At 41.3% G+C, this 22,642-nt stretch overlaps 1 protein-coding gene across 1 annotated transcript in view; it reads left to right on the top strand.

Annotated features, from left to right (window-relative positions):
• The first annotated feature begins 7,527 nt into the window (after positions 1-7,527).
• The window catches only part of LOC126443338 (ankyrin-3-like), a 59,513-nt gene continuing 44,398 nt past the window's right edge, over positions 7,528-22,642 (top strand). Inside the window, exons 1-3 of the mRNA XM_050090931.1 lie at positions 7,528-7,626; positions 19,616-19,750; positions 19,872-19,919. Of these exons, the coding sequence (XP_049946888.1) occupies positions 19,663-19,750; positions 19,872-19,919 (136 nt within the window). The 5' untranslated portion in view covers positions 7,528-7,626; positions 19,616-19,662. The remainder of the gene's footprint in view (positions 7,627-19,615; positions 19,751-19,871; positions 19,920-22,642) is intronic.

Genomic DNA, 22,642 nt, shown 5'->3' with positions numbered 1-22,642 from the left:
ATTTTACGAGCTGGTTGCATGATTGATACATACAGGCTATACGAATGGATAGTCGTGACACATTGGTTGTCGACGGGCTATGCTTATTCTTCGCAAATTGCGAGTTCAATTAAGATTTGTTATGTGCAATTGCACGACAGGGAACACCAAGCTTCCCAATTACCCTAATGGTAGTTTGAACACGAACTGTTCATCACGTAAACGAAGCCACATTGACTATGTCTTCAAACTAACGACGTAATAGAGAGAAAATAAAAAGAGCTGAACTTGAGAAAAAAGTAACCATTGTAAAAAGAAAAGAATAACAAGATTTCGAACAAAGTGTAAACCTAAAGTACCTTGGAAGTACAAACTACGAACAAGAGACACGCTTTTCGTCAGGCCTTGTAGTCACAGAGACTAAATATTTCTTTGTAAATAGTTTTTAGACATGATATGTATACTAAATGTTAACTGTACTTTGTAGTAATAATGCAGTCAGTAATAAATGGACACGTATGTGCTGCTGCGTGTGAACCGACTATAGACAAGTAATTAATGGACACGTATAAAAGTGCAGCGTGTGAACCTTAACATGACGACCAAATAAATGTGAACACGAATTAATAATAAAGTGTGAACTGAAAAGGTGATGACTCCAAGGGCACGTGTGAAATACCGCGTGTGAAGTAATGTTATAAGTACTCGTACCACGAAACCACGATGTAGAAAGCCGAAGATTGAAAGTGAATAAGTGTTGTACTTACCACAAACGGTACTGTACGCCTTTCCACGGACACATTCTTCGAAACAGCTGCGGGAGTCGCCGCATCTGGCTGCTTCCGTAATCCAGAGTCGATGAAAAACTGTGTAAAAACTCACACCACGGCTAGTAGACACCAAACGCTCTGCTTCTCGCAGAATACTGCTGCTAGCTTTGTGGAACTGTCAAGTTATTATCACGTGATTGTGACCAACGGACGTAACACTGTGTACCCTGAGCGCTCAACAATCAATTTTTCTTTGCACAACGAGCGCGGATGCCAAATGTGTTTGAAATGCATTCAAAATAAAATATGATAAAGCAATGAATTAAGCACTCATGTACCTTGTGAAATTATAAAGACACTAAACGGAAGAGTCTTAAGCTCGATTTTGACAATAGCTACCGAATTTACTGACCAGGCCGAGTAATGACGAAAACGTGTCGAACCAAGTAAAACCAGAAAAATAGATAAATATGAGAACTAAGCATTCCTAAGAGAATGAGACCTTATGTACATAAACAGTTGTTATCCTTACCTAATCCAATTTTCTTTTAGACTAAGTTATTAGTAAGTAAGCACATTCTAAACAGATTTTTTTTCTGTATTTTTCATGTACGAAAACATAAATGGAAGCACGGACAAGTGTCAAGTGAAATAGAGACCGCCACAATACGGCTCAACATGTTGCAGAACCAGTCTTCCAGTTCCTGACCCACGACGTATTTCCAACGCAACATCACACCCCGACAACTACTCCAACTTCCACAATGAAAGTGATGCCCTACTTTTCCTCCACTGTGAAAGTGTAATCAATTTCCCCACTCAAGTGCAGTGCTATCATTTATACCCGAAGTTCTACCACTCCCAGTGCAACTCATACCTACCGAAGTGTAGTGAAACTTTTTTTTTTTGCAGGTCATAAAAGCCACAAATAAGTAAAGTGCTACGTATTTACTGCAAGAAATCTTCGACGAAACAACGACAAAAATATTCCTGTAGTATGTCACTGTAAAACAAGAATGTCAATTTTTTGTAACATATTTTTCCCACGAGTGCACACAGCACCCAGACTTCCTGCGAAGTCAAGTAATTTATTTCTTTGTTTTTTTTATATTTATTATGCCATGTATAATGTATCTATGTATGTGTCTCTTTATCTTAATTTCATTATCTTTTACCGAGAAATGAACATTTGCTATCCTTGTACAATACATTAGAAAGGGCACAGTTCAATTGTCATGTAGTTACCCTATGGACAAATTACTATCAATTTCAGTCGTACGAATATACTTACCTGATACTCTGTATGTTAACCACTTTGCTTGATGTAATGCGTAAAATCTATTGTAAAGAATTTTTGCAAGTAATACTAACTTGTTTCACGAAAGCAATAATATCACGACTACGCGTGAGTCTCGATGATCCTGACGGAGTCATCGCTCCTCACGCGGGAAGCAATGTGATATTATTGGATTTCAGACATTTTGCATATGAGAAAAGGACAGCCACCAAGCTGTAGTTTGCAGTGATACTAAGCATGACAACATGAGAGTAAAAAAAAAAAAAAAAAAAAAAAACGAAATCTGTTTATAACGTTCGCCTACACCAAGACGCGCGGCCAGCGTTTAAAAGGTACTTTTAAATACTATGACTCGCTGGGCGCAGATATTTAAAATCATTGCCGCAGCGCTTGATAGCAAGAAGCTGCGAAACAGAAGAAAGAACAATTTATCATTTGTTAGGAAAATTCTAGAGTCTTTGTAGTTGGTTGTACTTCTGGTCGCCGATATGTTAACATGTACTTCATTACCTTTGATGTTTGGTTGCCGACTTGTTAAGACGTGTTGTGTAGCACCGCTACAAGTTATATTTCATTTAGTGTGAAAAACCACGTTATCATCAAGAAAGAAAACGCTTTTGTAAACCTAGTGACGATAAAAAATACTTACGCGCACGCCAGGACATTTAATTTTTACAAAATATCACACATACAAAAGCAGCGATTGTTGGACTGCTCCATGTATGAGAAAAACATAAAAATGTAAGTTTTGTATTCATTGTAAATTTGGTAATGTTTATAGTTTAACGCCTTTCTTCTTTGAGAATATACTTTTCCTCCACTGTACAGAAAATCTATGCTTATTCTTTTCTTTAAATTAACCACAAATAATGTTTATGTTTAAATGAACTTTGTTACAGGTTCGCTCTTTATCGCGGTGTGTCGATTATATTTGGGAGACCATTAACGTGTTCAATTTACGATCTGACAACTTTTTTTTTTACAAAATTTCACTGTTTTGCATTCATTTCCAATTTTTTTTATTATTCAAATAGGTCCCTTAGGTAATTTCATTGAAGAGTCTGATTGCGTGAAAGCAATCCGGGTTAAGAGGTCATTTGAGAAATTATTTTCACGCAATCAATCCGTACGTCTCCCAAACACAATCGAGAACCGACGCATCATCGATCATTCATTAATTTTTCTCTTTTTCCAAGTCGTACCAAGAAACGGCCAAGGAGAACTGCCGTGAGTACGCAATCTAGTGTTAAAAGGTTGCATTCTTTATCTTGTCGGCAAACATTGCCATGAATTATCAACATCAATGTTATATTTGGTTAAATGTGAAAAGCCCAAAAAACCTTTTAACGCTAGACTGTACGTAGTGAAAGGTTATTCACATTAAGTACAGAAACAAGAAGTGTCGAAAATGGAGAGAGACAGGATTGAAAAGAATCGCCGCTTCTATTGAGTCTGTACGTGGAGCAAGCTTTGAAGTAAAATCAGGAGATATTTTGGAAGGTAATTAAAGTTCAGGGTAAAAAAATAAAAACATTTAAGTATGGTTACGACATCCTAATGTTATAAGGCTTGCGAAGGACTTGGAAGAGCACTTGGAATAAATGGATAGTGACTTGATGATATATTATAAGATGAACATCGAGATTAGTAATCAACGACAATTAAGTGTGGCAGAATTACATGAGGCAGTGCCATGGTAATTCGATTAGGAAATGAGACACTAAAAGTAATAGATGTCTTATACTGTTTGGAGAGCAAAATAACTGATGAAGACTGTAGTGCAGAGGATATTCAGTGTAGAGTGACAATAGCAAGGATAGCTATACTGAAGAAGAAGTGTTTGTTAAGGTGTAATATCAGTTTAAGTGTTAGGGAGTATGACATGTAGATATTTGTTTGGCAGTAAATCGTGGATGATTAGCAGATCAGACAAGAAGTGAATATAAGGTTTTACAGCATGGTTCTATTTTAAAAAATGTTGAAGGTACGATGGACTGAATAACAAATGAAGAAGATAGAAGAGACAGACAAAAATTTGTACCAAGGCAGGGATTTGAAATGAGGATCCTGCGCACTACGGAGAAGCAGTAACCACTGCGCCACGCTGGCACAATGGCTTTGCACAACTCCACAGACTATCCTAGAGCACCTCCCTCCCCAAACCAAATCCATATTCACACCTGAGGCCGTTTGGTAGGAATGGGAACTTTAATTGAACATTGAGGCATGCAAGGGTAGTGCACACTGTTCTGCAAACCCACTGTAGCAGGGTGCCGTACTAACCAGCACATCTGCCTAGTGTGCAGGCCAGGCAGGTTCAGATCACGGCCTTGGTATGAATTTTCATTTCTCGCTCCAGTCTACACACACACACACACATATATATATATATACATATATATATATATATATATATATATATATATATATATTACACAGATGTTTCAGACTTGAAGAGATCTCTGGAACCATATACTTTCATTTGATTAGGTGACGAAGTACTTAACGGAATTGAGGGAAAGGAAATTTATGACGCAACTTGAGTAAAGGAAGAAGCTGGTTGATAGGAGACGTGTTGATACAATAATGAATTGTCGATTTCATTGTGGAAAGATACGCGGTCAATGGTGGTAAGAGTTGTGGAAGGAGACAGAGGCTTCAATAAAGTAAGTACGTTGAAATGGATATAGATTGCTGTAGTTATACAGAAATTAAAAGACTGACGACCTCATCAGAAACAATCAAGGGAAGTTGTATAATGAGGTAGGACTACAACTTGAATAAAGGTGGCTGATTTGAGTGTATACCAAAGCGGACTGCCCAACGTGTCTTAACGTTCACCTCCATGTAATGCGACGTGGGGACAGTGATCGTAAGAAGCAAGACGAGTGTCACACCTCGTTAATGACAGCAGGCATCAAACCTATTATTAATTGCTGCTGTCACTGTGTGTCTGGCCATTTCGACAAGTTTGCGAGTGAACTTTGCTAAGAGAACCGTATACAATGGACATTTAGCGCTAGTAGACAGCAGCACACGAGACTGCAGGTCTTCAGCTGTGTCAGACAGCACGGGAACAGGTCAGTGGCCGGCTGGAGGTGTGCCGTTTGGCCCGACGTATCACAGGTCTGCTCCCTCGTCAGATGACGCGAGGCCCTGAGTGCACCGAAGAAGCAACGAGGCGTTCTGCCCGGTACGTGTGGAGGCTGCAGTTCACGGTGGAAGCGGCTCAGTCAGCTTTTGCGGTGTTTCGCGTACCGTCACTCAGGCCCGTTCATTCAGGTTACCGTGAACGTGGACCACCGTGTGTACTTTCGTACAATCTCGGTGTCCAGGTGTTGCCGTTACTGAGCCGTGATTTCCTGCCTGCGATGCTCTTGTCAGGATAGTTTCCCTGTCGAAGTAACGCACTTTGCGGCGTCCAGGTTGGCCAGCGCCCTCTAATTAGGACGGCCGCGGCTCTGGAGGAGAGGCGGCAGCGACAGGGGGAAGGAGGCAGCGCGCGGGGCGCCGCGAGCAGTCGGCCGGCGCTCCGTGTACTGCGGGGACGCACCGTGCTGACACTCCGGCGCCTGGGTCTGGCGGCGAGCGCAACTGGAATGGAGAAGCAGTCACCGACCAACACAGGCTCTGTTTGAGAGCTGGGTCTGTCTGGAATCCTGAGCAGAGCGCGGGAATTTACCTGGCGTGCAAGTTAACGGCGATCTCCTGGACTAACTTTAAATGGTGAGCCATTTGTTGTAGAACTTTAGAATGTCATTGCTCGGTGTAGCCTCTTTGATTTTCGCTAGTCATTCCTTAAACCACTTGGACGTGGGTTCGGGATATTAGGTACTGCAAGTCCATCTAACTGCCCTGGTTCCGTTGCCTTACGAGTGTGGCCGATAATTGACGATTCCTTGTTTTATTACGGTTGCTAATTCGTTAAGTGGTCAGTTTTATGAATCAAAGTTTATTGTCAGTATAAAACTTCAGCCACCAATTTAAGTCGGAATCGCCAACTTCCTTGTCGCTTTCAATTATAACAGTTTCAACTTTGCACCGTCAAACGACGCTTTGGTATTTAAGGTTGTGTGCGGATTGTCGGATCATTATCATCTTGAACTGGTTGTGGTTTGTAAATTTATCAAGTGAAATTTGACGTCAGTCGAGATTGTGTAATCAACTATTGCTTTAACAGTAACTGCAATTGACACACTACAACGTTTAACATCTCCTCCTGCGTTTGGGGCTATCCAGTGCTCGGCTGTTAGTTTTAGTATTTTGGTGAACAGTGTATTAATACTGGGCCTGTGTGTTCTAGAAGCCGTTTTTGGCGTGCGCAGGTCCTCCTGCGTGTCGTTCTCACTTGAGCTCTCGAGCACGGAATTCACACGCGCGGCCATCGAGAATGTGCTGATTGATGTGTAAATCTTTCAGGCTATCATAACATCCTATTCCAGAACGTTTCCCATAATAGTTAAATCACGTATTTATGAGACCTTGCTGTTTGAGTATTGTTCTTGAGACCAAATACCTTTTACAAATTGTAATTTTTCATATTCACAGGTCACTAGTGAACTCAGATCTGTCGTTATGATACGGTTATATTTGTGTAAAGTAATTTTTTATGAATTTAAAGTTATGGCCATGTGGTTGTTTCTCTTTAAAATTATGTTCTGAATTATTCTCATTGTTTTATACAATTGAATAAACGCTGTAGATCATCCCAATTTGCAAATCCTAATTAAACACTGTGTTGTTAACAGTGCTCTGTTTTAATTATCGTTTTGAAAATAAATTCTTGTGTCCACAAATGAGATCAGCATTCCACTCCAGAAGCCCATGTGCCCTGCGTAGTGTTGTACCACCTTACCACTTACTTCTGCACTTCCTGCTGACCGTGCTGTAGACACTCCCGTTTGGATAGATGCCAACAGCCACATTCACAGGACTGAATGGACACGTCCCCCTCTTGACAAACGCTCAGGAACGCGATCACATCTTAATAGCCCCACTAAATAAATGGATCTTAGTCCCATAAAAATGCGAGTCTGTGAGTTCCTGGGACAGCGTGCGATCGCAGCCCATCACCGACAACTAGCTCTAGAGATGTAATCATCATTTGGTGTATATCATACAAAATCCGTGAACTTCATTAGTCGCCGAATGGAGGCCACTGTCAAGGGCACACGCAATGTTGACGGTATTTGCATCCTCAGGGCGTGCCTCTCAGGGAATGGGCTGGAACGGGCTCTGATGTGAGCAGGTACCTGGTTAACACGGAGTCGTTTTGGAAGATGCCGCGAGGTCAGAATGAGCAGCAGAGCGGTTGCCATAGTTATCACGTGCCCTTGAGGTCAGTGCTGCGAGGCGTTGCGCAACAACGCTTCCAATGTCGGATGTCAGGAAAGTTTGACGACGCTTGAGGGGGAGGGGGGGTGAGAGGGGGAGGGGTTGTGGAGCAGAGGGCAGACTGCGGATACAGTAGGTGGGAGGTGTCAGCCGAGTCCAGCAGTGGCCAAGATAAGGATAAAAGGCTGTCTTCGCGACAGCCCACTACACTGGCTGCAGTGGCACAGAGCAGAACTCACACATCTGGTAAGTCTCTACGTGTTTCTTCCAGCACTGTGGCGGAGTGCTCAGCGTATCACTTTCCTCAACTTGACGGTCTCCTGCTCTCAATGGTACCCCCCTCAAAAACGGTACCTACGACCTATAGCGCAATAGCTCTTGATATGCATTCCGTCATCGGTTCACGTCATCTACGCATTTCAGCAGCTACTGATTCTTACGGCGTAGTCTACGTAATGGCGTCACTAGCCCCACTAATTATTGGTATATGTTGTATGCCGTCGAAACAGATTCACGAAAGCATTGTACTTTCGATACAAACTTGTCAGATCAGACAATAGAAGTAGTAGAGATCTGCTGGAATACGGCTGTACAGGCCTAATTTACAGGGTTATTCACGAAGATATGAAAATACTTTAATATGTTACGCTACGTTTAAAACTAAAGAAAAAAGTTCATAGGTCCGCTAATGTTTAGTTACGGAGTTACGGGTAGTAAAAGATTTTGCCTGAAATTTAGCAACTTCGCTAATATGAAGCCATCGCAAATATATAGATGGTTAAAGTAAAGCATGATTTAAATTTATTTTGTTGTTATTGGTCTGGCGAATCTAGCAAAACATGTCCCATATGCGTATCTACAGTAGTTTTCCAGAACATCCAGAGAAGCAAAGGCATAATTTCGTAAAATTTTGAATTTATTAACTACCTGGTCTAATTTGTTCTTTAAATTCAAGACAACTGCACAAAGTTTTCAACGGAAGTGTAGAGAATTTAATTTTGGAAAGTTTATGGTAAAAGCGTTATCTGAAACCGTATGAATGTGTCACATAATCTGGTTTTATGTATACCACAGCACACGTGAATTCGTGTTAAACCGAAAAAAAAAGAAAGCTCACTGTTAAGAAACTTGTACAAAGTACATACAATTTCGCAATACAATCACAATCACAGTAAATGTTCAAAAACGTCTCCACCTAGTTCAGTGCATTTAGCTGCACGTGTACAGATTTTGTTGCTCGTTTCAGTTTCACAGGGTTGTTCTTAATTTCTTCTATTGCATTCATAATGCGACCGAGTCGTGCCTCACGTGTATTGATTTTGTCATTATAATCATTATCTTTCACCCATCCCCATACACAAAATCCGTTGGTGTTATATCGGGAAATCTGGGTGGCCACAGACGTGTAGCACCACCACCAATCCATCTCTGGGAAAAATGTTCATTTAATTGTGCAGTAACTCCGTTGGCGAAATGTGGAGGCACGCCGTCATGTTGAAAATACATTTGAATTTGCGTAGCAAGCAGAGTATCTTCGAGTAAGTGGGGCATTTCTTCTTGAAGGAATTGTAAGTACGACCCGCCAGTTAGACGTCCTGGGAAAATGAATGGTCCAATAAAGTGTTTATACCATCTCGAGTAAACTGTGCCTCATCAGAAAATAAAACGTATTTGTGTAACTGTCAATTAGTTTTTAACCAGTTGCACAACTCCAAGCGGAGGGCTGGATCTCCCGGATAACTGATGCACTTTTTGTTTATGGCAGAGACACACATTATTTTACTTCATTGTACACCATATCTTACATTGTGAAATGCCTAATAGTTGAGAGATACGCCGTGTACTGTACACAGGCTAAGTTGAACAGCATCCATAATATCCTCATAATCGTCTTGACGTATCGAGCTCTCGTACTGATTATGAAAGCTAGGTAGAGAACATGTCTCCCGTAACATCGAAATGCTCCACTAATGATTCGTCCATTTGAAAGCCATCGAGTTGAATAACGTACGCCATATTCGTTAATTTCAGCTGTATCATTGCCATAACATTTTCCATAAATGAACACCATAGTGGCGTATTCCTACGTCGTAAATTTGAAAGGCATTCCTATTTCATAAATAATCTACAAACTGCAACAGTTACTATGTGGTTTTACTTAAATACACTGTTCTTATTGTGTTCTTTCACTGAACAGTACAGAAAACTAACTCGTTTCAAGGTTAGGGAACGTCTGCAACAACTCACTAAAGGTAGCCAACAATGACACACACGTTTCTACATTCTTAATGAAAAATAAACAAATTTACTTGTATTACAACCTTTCCTCCTCTGGACGATACACTGCAGATACACGTCTGGGACATGTTTTATTATATTCAGCACACCAGTAATAACAAAATAAGTCGAAATCGTGTTTTACTTTAACCTCTTAAAGTTGTGCGATATCTTCATAATATCGAAGTTGCTAAATTTCTGGTAAAACCTTTTATTACCCGTAACTCCTTAACTGAACAATTGCGGACCTATGTTTATAAGACCTTTTTTTCTATATTGTTACATATAGAACGACATATTAAAATATTTACATATCTTCGTGAATCACCCTGTATGGAAGATGTATTTGCGATGTGGCCCAGCTTGAGACACTCAGTATTGATAACTGACCCAACATGCAAATTCTTGAGTTTTGTTTTCGAACGTCGGACGTCATTAAAGCTTGACAACGGTGCGGGAGGAGGCTTCATATCAAAGTCCCCGGGTATGTGCCACCAGTTTCTGACGTTGGACCTTTTCTCGCCAGGATACCTGCTGCATCTGAGGAAGGTTTTGCCCCCCGTAGATGCCTAATGGACTCGGGAGAGCGCACCAGACTTCTCTGCAAAGACGTTATGCACTGCAGTGAATGTGACACTCGCAATATTGAAGACATTCTGCTGTACAAAACGTAAAATGTGATTAAAAGTGTCTGGACACCTGGCTGAAAATAACATACAAGTTCGTGGCCTCTCCATCTGTAATTCTGGAATTCAATATGGTGCTGGCCCACCTTTAGCCTTGATGACAGCTAACCCTCCTGCAGACATACGTTGAATCAGGTGCTGGAAGGTTTCTTGGGAATGGCAGACAATTCTTCATGGAGTGATGCACTGAGGAGAGGTATCGATGTCGGTAGGTGAGGCCTGCCACGGCGTTCCAAAACATAGCTAAGGTGTTCTATAGGATTCAGGTCAGGAATCTGTGTAGGCCAGTTCGTTACAGGGATGTTATTGTCGTTTAATCTCTCCGCCACTGGCAGTGCATTATGAACAGGGGCTCGATCTTGCTGAAAGATGCAGTCGCCATTACCGAATTGCTCTTCAACAGCGAGAAGCAATGAGATGCTTAAAATATAAATATAGGCCTGTGCTGTGGTAGTGCCACGCAAAACAACAAGGGGTGCAGCCCCCTCTATGAAAAACAAGACCACACCATAACACCACCGCCTCAGAATTTTACTGTCGGCACTACACACACCGGCAGATGACGTTCACTAGGAATTTGCCACACCCAGACCCTCACATCTGATCTCCACATTATCTACTTTGAGTGTCACTCCACACAACGTTTTTCCACTGTTCAATCTTCCAACGTTTACACACCTTACACCAAGCGAGGCGTCGTTAGACATTTACCGGTGTGATGTGTGGCTTATGAGCAGCCGCTCGACCACGAAACCCAAGTTTTCTCACCGCCCACCTAAGTCATAGTACTTGCAGTGGATCGTACTGCAGTTTGAAATTCCTGTATGAAGATCTGGGAAGATTTCTGTTTATTATACATTACGACCCTCTTCAACTCTACGCGCTCTCTGTCAGTCAACAGAAGAAATCGGCCTGTACGCTTTTGTGCTGTATCACATTGGAAACAGTGGACCTAGTGATATTTAGGATTGTGGACATCTTGCGTGCAGGCATATGACACATGTGACACCCAATGACCGGGCCACATTCGAAGTCTATGAGTTTCGCAGAGCGCCCATTCTGCTATCTCACGGTGACTAATGACTACAGAGGTCGGTCATATGGAGTTCCTGGCAGTAGGTAGCAGAACAATTTACATAATATGAAAAACATGTGTTTATGGGGGTGTCCCGATACCTTTGTTCACGTAGTGTATGTCTATGATCTCCCATTAAATCACTGGACCCATTTCACCGAAACATGGCAAACAAACAAACTACATGACTGTACGAGCATCATCACTGCTTGTCTTGTAGCCTTCCAGCCCGACAGGAGTGGGAATAGGGACAATATCGTATTTTGTCAGCCCATGCCATATTGGCTGAGCCGTATAATAGGCAAGTTGTGTTTAAGTAGTAGTGGCTGGCCTTAGGAACCTGCTTTACTGTGAAGCCTACTAACCGAGAGTACGAAATGGTTTGACAGTGGGTAGGCTGTACTGAACGATAGTGTGTTGGGTTCAAGTAGAACCGACCTGCTTTATCGATCTTCTTTGCATGACAACTTATTTGACAGGAGCAGTGATTGGTTTCAAGCCCCTGATGTGTAAGCTGCACTTCACAATACGTATGTGGTGGGAATATTATCAGCCTGCTTTATCGACATGTTTAGTGGGGGCTACATTTGTGAGTGGGCATGGCTGAGGAATGTTGAAGTAGATAGAGGAGGTGATAGACTGAGGTAGGGACCAGGAAATGATGGACAGGGTAAGTGGAGGCAGGGGGAGATGATAGGAGGTGATGGACCGAGAGAGGAGGGGCAATAGAAAACATAAAGGGAGATGGGTGTGGGAGGGAATGAACACTGATAGGCTGGGAGTAGAAGATGAATGAGGAGAGGGGACTACAGTAGATAGGTGGGAGAGATGGGCAGGAGGAGAGGAACAAAGATGGGGAAGAAGAGTTGGTTAAAAATGGCTCTAAGCAGTATGGGACTTAACATCTGAGGTCATCAGTCCCTTAGACATAGAACTACTTAAACAAAACTAACCTAAGGACATCATACACATCCATGACCAAGGCAGGATACGAACCTGCGACCGAAGCAGCCCTGTAGTTCCAGAATGGAGTGCCTAGAACCGCTCGGCCACAATGGTCAGCGAAGAAGAGATGGGTTTGGAGAAGAGGGAGATGAGGACAGAAAGGTAGAGAGGTGTAGGTGATGATGGAAAGAGAAATGGTGGCAGAAGGAGATGGATAAGAGAAAGAGGCCAGGAGGATATGGACAGGGAAGGATGGAAGATGCGAAGGGAGAGGGTGCAAGAGGAAATGGATATAGAGTGGGGGCTGATTTAAATGGAATAACAGACTGGGGGCAGGGAGAGGGAGAGTGAGGAGAGGCTGTTGACAAAGTGGGGTGGCGGATATGTACAGTGAGAAAAGGGGAAGGAGAAAATGGAGAGAAGGGGTGGAGAATATGGACAGTGTGAGAGAGGGGAGGAGGAGATGTAGAGAGAGAAAATGGAGGAGATAATCAGAGATAGAGGGAGAATGAGATGGGGGGATGCAGGAGCCAAATGGATAGTGTAGATGAGTATTGGTAAGATGGAAAATGATGAGAGCATAGTATTAGATGGACAGACAGAGGGGTGAAGTGGAGATGGGTGAAGACAGTGAGTAGGCAGAGATGTATACAATATATGTGCCATACAGGTTCGCAAGTGAAACTGTGGGGACAGTGACATACAACTGGTCATCTAAACTGTACACATATATCACAGACATTATAGTCAGTACGATTTAGGAGCATACGGGCTGTTCCAACTTTATAAAGTACCTTGAATTATTGGCACATGGACAGCACTGACTCGGAAAATATCTTTCTTATGGAACGCTAGTGGATTTTTGTTCACACAAAGTAATTACTGCTATCGACAGAGGACCTGCAGTTGATTTCATAATTCTAGGCCTACCGATAACTATTGAAACAGTTGCTTACAACCAGCTTCTAATAAAATTACAATCCTATCTGCGACTGAACTCGTGATTTCACGCTATAAGGTTCTCATTATTCATCTCTTGGTGCTCCATCTCTCTTTCCATTCCTCTTTATCCCAATCCATCACCATCTGCCCTTGTCTCTAGCATCCCCTTTTCCATGTATTTCAACCTCCCCCGGCCATGCTCACCCAGACATGTAGCCCCTATTAAACGTGACGACAAAACAAGCCGATAATACTCCCACAACACACCTATAATACTGGGTGGCTTGAAACCAATTAATTCGCTTGACATATATGTGGTTGTGCTCTGTATGGCGTCTGCAGGGTGAACCATCTAAAGCTTGGACTGCAAATATTATGGAAATGGAAAGTGCTATTGACGTGCAGTTTTCACAGAATGAATTCGAAGCCAGGGTCTCGTACTGTTATCCAATAAACAGATTGTAATAATACTTAGAAAGTGTATTTTCTGTACCTGCGATTTTCCTAATGAAAAAATCTTATTGCCAGTAACAAACTAAAAATAGGGTAAACTAGAATTTCGGTGCTGTTTGCTGCAGAAGTCTAGTGCAAGCCAGTTGTGAAATACCACGTTGTGAGAAGTTTCCACACTGACACTTCTTTGTGCCATTCGACCTGCGTAGTTGTTAGATCGATGTTGTTATGTTCGTTTACAGTGTGCTTGTGTGTTCCTCGAGAGCACTGCTATCAGTTTTCTATGTGACAGTCTAAGCAGTAGCTCATGTGTATACAACGGGATTTATCAGTGCAGAAAAAGCTGACATGCTCATGGTGCATGGAGAGTGTAGGAAGAATGCAGTTTGTTCTTCTACAGTGCTTGCGGCAGGATCCCAATCTCGACCATCTTCTCAATCAGTTGTGTGAAAGTGATAGTGTAAGAACTAGGGAACGTAACAGAATGAAGCAAGTGATGACAGAAGAGCGGGAAATTAACGTTCTTCCTGTTGTTGCAGTTGATCAACACTTTACCTCCTGTGCAATCGCATGTGTAAGTGACATGGGTCAGGCAAGTGTCCTACACATTCCCCATCAGCCTAAATTCCATCCCCATTACATCTACCTCAATGAAGAGCTCCATGGAAACAATTATAAGAATCGTGTTAACTTCTGTACATGGGAATTGCGACTAGTACTCCATATGTATTACGTACCTTGTTTAGTGGTGAAGCCAGGTAAACCACCAAAACGTATGCTATTGGTGTGTTGACAATCCCCATTGGCTTCCTCAGGTGGAACATCAGCGCCCATGGAGTGTAAACATTGCTGTGGGATAGTAAACCGTCAGATCATAGGCATGAGTTTCATAGATAGAACACTGAATGCGTACAACTATCACAGCCTCCTAACAAACCATCTCCCACAGATACTAGAAGGCTTTCCTCTGCACACATAGAGGAACCTGTGTTACCAATATGACCGCTGTCCAGTACATAGTGCGTGGAGTATTACAGCATGTCTTCACAAATTGTTTCCAAAACGTTAGATTGGATGCAGAGGACCAGTACGTTAGGTGCCCCATTTTCCAGATTTGATGCCTGTTGACTTTTTCTGTGGGGAAAGCTGAAAGACGCTGCCTGCAAGGACATACCAACTACACCCAATGATACATAACGAAGCATAACTGCAGCCTGCTCGGAGATGTTCGACGAAACGCTAGCATGTGTGCAGCAGTCGCTCCATACCAGATAGGAAACGTGTTCTGTCACTGCTGGTGGTCATTTTGAACACAACCTGTGATGGACAGTTACCTCGTTACGGCCCAGAATGCACATAACTAGTGCATGCATTTGTGTTGTTCTTTGGTGTGTACTACTACAGGTATTGTACAAGTGACAGTGTGGCAACTTTCCAAAGTATTTATATTGTAAGCAGCTTGCACTAGAATCCTGCAACAAATCAACTAACATAATTTACGCTATTTTTAGTTTCTTAATGTCAATAAGAATTGTTCCATTCAAAAAGTGTACTTTTGCACAAAAAATACACTTTATAAATATTATTACAAACTGTTTATTGGCCAACAATAAACAGCCCCTGACTATCTGCACGTTCTGTGATAACTGCGCATCAACAGCACTTTCCATCTCCGCAATATTTTCGGTGCTAATTTTATTTTAGTCGCCCTGTATGTATACTTTAAATTTTCTTTTACACACATATCTGCAGCCAAGCTGCTGTCCTGGAAACTAGCATGAGTTTTTGCAGCGCCTATGTGACCAATCGGTACATCCGAACATTATGAAGCACCGAGAAGAAAAGGATTTATTGACACATAATCAGCACGGACTCTGAAAATATCATTATTTTAAAACACAACTAACTCTTTTTACTCACGAAGTAATAAGTGCTATCGACAGGGGATTCCTATTTTTAGATATCCAGAAGGCTTTCGACACCGTTCCTCACAAGCTTCTTCCAACCAAACTGCGTGCCTATGGAATATCGCCTGAGTTGTGCAACTGGATTCGCGATTTCCTGTCAGAAAGGTCACAGTTCGTAGTAACAGACGGAAAGACATCGAGTAACAGAGGTAATATCCGGCGTCCAACAAGGAAGTTTTATAGGCTCTCTAATGTTCCTGATCTATATTAACGACATAGGGAAAAAACTGAGTAGCCGTCTTAGGATCTTTGCAGATGATGCTGTCATTTATCGTCTTGTAATGTCATCAGATGACCAAACCGAATTGTAAAATGATTTAGATAAGATATCTGTGTGGTGTTGAAAATGGGAATCGATACTGAATAAAAAAAAACTGTAAATTTCGATTACGCGATGACTCACACAAATCAGAAGGCTGCAAATTCAAGTAAATAGTTAGGGATTACAGTTACAAATAACATAAATTGGAACGAGCACATAGATAAGGTTGTGCGTAGAGCAAACCATAGTCTGCGATTCGTTGGCAGAACACTTAGAAGGCGCAACAGGTCTTCTAAAGAGACTGCTTACACCACGCTTGTCCGCCCTATTCTGGAGTATTGCTGCGCGGTGTGGGATCCCCATCAGGTGGTACTGACAGATGACACCTGATAATTTCAAACAAGGGCTGCTCGTTTTATATTATCGCGAAATAGGGGAGATAGTGCCACAGAAATGATATGTGAATTGGAGTGGGAATCATTAAAACAAAAGTGTTTTTCGTCGCAATGGGATCTTCTTATGAAATTTCAATCATCAGCTTTTTCCTCCGATTACGAAAACATTCAGTTGGCTCCCACCTACATAGGGAGAAATGATCATCACTATAAAACAAGAGAAATTAGGGCTCACACAGAAAAATTTAAGTACTGGTTTTTCCTGCACACCGTTCGAGAGTGGAACGGTAGAGAGACATCTTGAAGGTGATTCATTGAACCCTCTGCCAGGCACTTTATTGTGAGTAGCTGAGTAATCACGTAGATGTAGATGTAGAACCCTGCATAGCATATGGGGCTCTATCTAGAAAAATCCGTTGACAGGGTACGATTTCATTCCTCTGCTGAATGTACCCCACAGCCATTTGGGAAGCTTGAGAAAGGGGTCACATGTTGCCACTGGGCGCGTCCTGTGGAGCAGAGGACACTCAAGTGTCGCCCTCTTGTGACGCAGTCGCCATGCAGAGCAGACGCTCCTGTATTTTCAGCCTTCTGTCGTAGCTGACCGCACTTTGCGGACTGTTCCCTTCTCTGCTCTCTGGTACCAGAAACCAGCTTTCTCTAAACGTGCGCTACCTTCTTCTCTCTTTCCTGCACCAGTACTTCACTAACAGACTGATGAACGACCCTCAAGTCCAGCCTGGACAAGACCTCGTGTACCCCGTAATTTTCAAAATGTACCAGAATGTTGGTTTCTCTGCCAGTGCTCTTCTCTCGCATTCTTGACACAGTGCACTTCCACAAGTGGTGCGATTTGTACAATTATTGTGAACTGGTTTTGACTTTACCACTATACAGGAAACTGGTAACATTCTGTGTAATGATGTGTAAATGCTTTGTTGTACATAAAGACAGTGAGTGAGTAATGTATGAGGGAGTGCCTGATTTTCTCTTAATATATGCGAGATGACTCATGTAAGATTTTGACCTTGAAAATACACAATGCGATCAAAAGTATTCAGACACCTGGCTGAAAATAACTTACAAGTTCGTGGCCTCTCCATCACTAATGCTGGAATATAATATGGTGTTGGCTCACCCTTTGCCTTGATGACAGCTTCCATACTCGCAGGCATACGTTCAATCAGGTGGTGGAAGGTTTCCTGGGGAATGGCAGCACATTCTTCATGGAGTGTTGCACTGAAGAGATATATCGATGTTTTTCGGTGATACCTGGCATGATGTCGGTGTTCCAAAGCATCCCAAAGGTGCTTCATAGGACTCATATCAGGACTCTGTGCAGTACAGTCCGTTACAGGGATATTATTGTCTTCTACAGACGCCTTAGACTCTGCATTATGAACAGGTGCTCGATCGTTTTAAAAGATGCAATAGCCATCCCCGAATTGCTCTACAACAGTGAGAAGCAATAAGATGCTTAAAATATCAGTGTAGGCCTCTGCTGTGATAGTACCACGCAAAAAAACAAGGGGTGCAAGCTCCCTCCATGAAAAACACGACCACACAATAACACCACCGCCTCCGAATTTTACTGTTTGCAGTACACGCGCTGGCAGATGACGTTCACTGGACATTCTCGATAACCACACCTGCCATCGGCTGGCCACATTGTGTACCGTGATTCGTCACTCCACGCAACGTTTTTCCACTGTTCAGTCGTCCAATGTTTACGCTCCTTACAGCAAGCGCGGCTTTGTTTGGCATTTACCTGCATGATGTGTGGCTTACGAGCAGCCGCTCGACTGTGAAATCCAAGTTTTCTCACCTCCCGCCTAACTGTCATAGTAGTTACAGTGGATCCTGATGCAGTTCGGAATTCCTGTGTGTTCGTCTGGATAGATGTCTGCTTGTTACACATTACGACCTTCTCCAACTGTCGGCAGTCTCTGTCAGTCAACAGACGAGGTCGGCCTGTACGCTTTTGTGCTGTATTTGGTGCTTCAATTTTCCATCTCACCATTACATGTCAAATAGTGGACCTAGGGATGTGTAGGAGTGTGGAAATCTCGCATACAGACGTATTATAAAAGTGACGTCTAATCGCCAGACGATGTTCAAAGTCCGTGAGTTTTTGTGAATGTTTTGATTGATTTCAGCCAAAAATAACAGAGTTGCTCTGTGATATCCGCTGAAGTTGTGAGTATAGTTCTGCAATTGCGTGCAGTGTAGCCATTCCGATTTTCATCTGAAATCAGAAAAGATTTGATTTTACATTACTAACTTATTTTCCAAGAATATGAGCCTCAATGCAGGTGAAAATAATGAAAATTAAAAACTGTGCAGGCGTTGGAACAATTTACTGCGATTTTCACGTTTTTTTCTCCATTTAGGCGAAGAAAAATACCCGTGCAATCGTGACATCTCCTCATAAGTTGGTTCATATAATTAGTAATTTTATACACAATCATATTATCACATTTAATAATGATCGATTCAATACTTTTTGAGTTAGACTGGACGCAAATGTCAAAATAGTCATTTGGAGATGAACGCGTTTGAGAAATCAATTCTTGGAAACTGGAAATTCAAGGAAGTCAACAATAATGTAAAATGCTTACCAATTGATCTGCGATTCCAGAGCCATATAGTAATCCTTCTTCTTTCCCAGAGGCTTCGTTTTGCGCCTGCAGCAGTGCTTTCCGAGCTATCCGACCTTCCTTCGTTTCAATGCGCTACGTCGATTCTGCCAGCATACGCGCTGGTTATCCATTTGTTCGGCATAACTGAAGCTTTACGTGTCTCCTAAAATTCCTGCCTCGTTCATGGCCATCAGAAGGGATGAATTTCCTTCATTGAATAAGCCAGCTGCTAAATACGACGCCAAATCAACCACTTTTAGTCCGGAGTGCAAGTGTTTGGGAGCTAATCACCAAATAGTGGAATTAAAAGTTTCATTAGCATTTTGTGTGTGGCCACCTACACATTTCTCCAGTAATTCATCCCCTGATAAATCTTATATGGGAAGAATTTCCTTCTGTACGAATGCGAATTTCGCTTTGAAATTTTGACAAAGTACTCTTGGATAGTTAGCTTAACGATTTCTCGAACCTCCTAGTGTGGTTTCCGCATTAACCATCGTAATCCAAATTAGGTTATTATATTAATTTAGATTTTCTGTCCAGTTTGTTGAAAGTAAATGAATGGTGGAGATATATTTACTCATAAATTTACAGATTCTCCAGCAGTTGTTTATTTGGCCTGGCAGCATTGTCCTTACATCATGTTCTGCAGAAGCGTTAGGTGGTTCATCTGCATTTTTGTCGCAGTTCTCACTGCTGCCAACTATAGCGACTCTCATCCCAGTACAGGTAAAGATTTTACTTGTACAAATTGACGTAAGTCTGCATATGATAATGAATAACCAGTTTTAGTAGGTAATGAAAAACATATCCAATATTTTCATTAAGTATTTTATATATTTGTTTTCAGGATTAGATCCCGAAGTCACAGTCTACCACTTTGGAACTGACAATATGAGTAAGTGTCATAATTTTCCATTACTTCCAGAAACTTTTCATGGTTCAAGAAAATCATGCAGTGTAAACTTATCTCATTGGTAGATGTATTTGATGGTTTAATAACTGATTTTGGTCATTTGATTATTATGCATAAAATCTCTAAGTTCACTGAGTTTCTATATTATTACTTTTGTTTTTTTAGTCGGTATGAGTTGGAATACAGTTTACATATGTGTTACATACGTGTTGGTAGACCTTGAGAGTGGTAATCATGGCCTTTTTCTAAATTATTTTCATAAAGGTTTAGTTGTCCCGTCTAGATCAATATAACACATGAATAGACGAAGCTAAACAGAATCTATTTCACATAAGTAGTCGTGATATACAGATATTTGACATGTCTTCCAGGATTACAGTAGTACATTGTACACCGCCTTCCATAAATTTATATTGACTACAGAAAAACCTTCTCACGTTCACAATATTTATATAACCAATTAAAAACAGAAATCTGATAATGGTAATCATCTCAGGAGGTATCCATCAGAAATTGTAATGCTTGTGCTGACTACGTTATATCCCTGTTTCTTATCTGTTTAAATTCATTGAGATATGGGTTCAAAATTATGGTACGTTTGCTTCCAACGTGTCCTTTCATCAGTGGCAGAGTTTTTAAATTAATAGTGGATGTCATCATTGTGGTTCAGCTGAAGATTTGCTTTCATGTAAAACATAGTTCCATAGAACCTTCACATGGACACAAACAGTAAATTTTGAAGGAGTGTTAAGTATTCCCATCTATATAGATAATTTGTAGCACTTACTCCTTCAGTTTATTTTGAACAACATACTAGTTTCTCTTTTCTTGGAAATAATGGTTATTTTAGGAAGACAGGTATGACCTTAAGAGCCCGTTACATGGCACATGCTGCAACTATACCAGTAGCATTATGATTCTCTTGTTAGTAACATTAGTAAATCAATAATAAACCATGTTCCTCTTCACAGTGTGAGATATGTCATGTTCCCTATTATGATTGCTATCTGAGTAAATGTCCATCAAATTATTGCTATTTACTTTCTGTAACAATACGTTACAGAAAGTAACTACAAGTTGGTCTACATTTTCGAAGCAGTATGTAGTTCAAAAATGGTTCAAATGGCTCTGAGCACTATGGGACTTAACATCTGTGGTCATCAGTCCCCTAGAACTTAGAACTACTTAAACCTAACTAGCCTAAGGACATCACACACATCCATGCCCGAGGCAGGATTCGAACCTGCGACCGTAGCAATGGTGCGGTTCCGGACTGAGCGCCTAGAACCGCGAGACCACCGCGGCCGGCAGTATCCAGTTGATATGTACACTGTTTCAAAGGAACCACATGGTAAACAAAATGTCATTCTAGAATGGGACGTAATTGATGTCTGTAGATCATAAATTTTAAGTAACCACGTCGGTGTCGTCTGTAAGCATTAATTTAATTTCACACATAATTAATGCCTGCTGTGTGCAGATTGTTACCAGAAATTTGAAGCATAAGGGGACGCTAGGCTATACAAAAATGTAACTCCTTGTTCTGATGTCACAGAAACTTCCTGTGATGAGACAAGTTTTTAGCCGGTTAACTGATGAGTTACTGATTTTATAATTGCTAATAGCAGGCTGAACAGCACAAAGGCTTTAGTCAAATCACGCAAGCTATTTACAGAAGAACAATTTCTGTGTCAAAGCTCTAAGGTATACACAAATACAAAGATAGGAATATTCCTCTGAAGGCCAAATTATTTTTATTCCTAATTGCAAAGAATTCAATACATTTGATTGTATGAATTAATTATTTTAATAATTTGAGGTTCTCCATATTTGTAACATCCAATTAGAGTTCCCTGGAATTTTGTGTAGGGCACCTTTTTCTAAAGAGTTCATATGATGGTGTATTTCGTTTTGATAAGACAAATACTGTGGTGAAGTGTTGCATTAAAACATGAATGAAATCTATGTATTCCATCTAGTTCCCCAGAGTAGGTTTTCAGCTGTTTACATGATGTACTGCCACATCATGTGATGTATATTTCTGGAAGGCAGGATGGTTTGGTTGAGTTACCCAGTGGTTACAGACAGGTGACTCATAACTTTCATGTAAAATATTGGGAGTTAGTTGTTGTAGGATATACACTGCAAGTCTAATGTCAGTGACATTTGAGCATCTCATGTACCTGTTCAGTTTGTGTCATTTACCTTCTGCCTAGTCTGATGCACTGTCGCAACTTCCTCCCTGTGCCAACCTCTTACCTTCAGAGTAGAACTGGTTATCTCACGTTCCATGTTGAAAATTCGTACCAGGACGTAAAATCTTAGAAATATTTTCCTTATGTTTGGTTGTAGTAGATACCTTCGACGGAGGAAAGCCATCTTTCCCTCTGCATGTCTGCCTCTGAAATCCGCCTTACTTTGTCCTTCATCTGTAATTTTGCTTTCAAGGAAGCAAAATTCCTTCATCTATTTTGTGATCCCAGACTTTGACGTTAAATTTAACGCTAATATCGTTTCTGGTATTCCTCATTACGTTAATCGTTCATTTGTTCACACTAAGTACATATTTGCATTCATTTGAATCCCCATTCCACACAACAGACCTAATAATTCTTCCTGATCTTCACTGACAGTAATGTTTTCAGCGAATCTTCCCCATGGCACTTATAACCATGACTGTTAATCCAACTCCTACGTTTGTCTTT

The sequence above is a fragment of the Schistocerca serialis genome, unplaced genomic scaffold (assembly GCF_023864345.2).
Source record: "Schistocerca serialis cubense isolate TAMUIC-IGC-003099 unplaced genomic scaffold, iqSchSeri2.2 HiC_scaffold_1458, whole genome shotgun sequence".
Classification (NCBI taxonomy): Eukaryota; Metazoa; Arthropoda; class Insecta; order Orthoptera; family Acrididae; genus Schistocerca; species Schistocerca serialis.
This window is presented reverse-complemented; position numbering and strand designations above follow the sequence as displayed.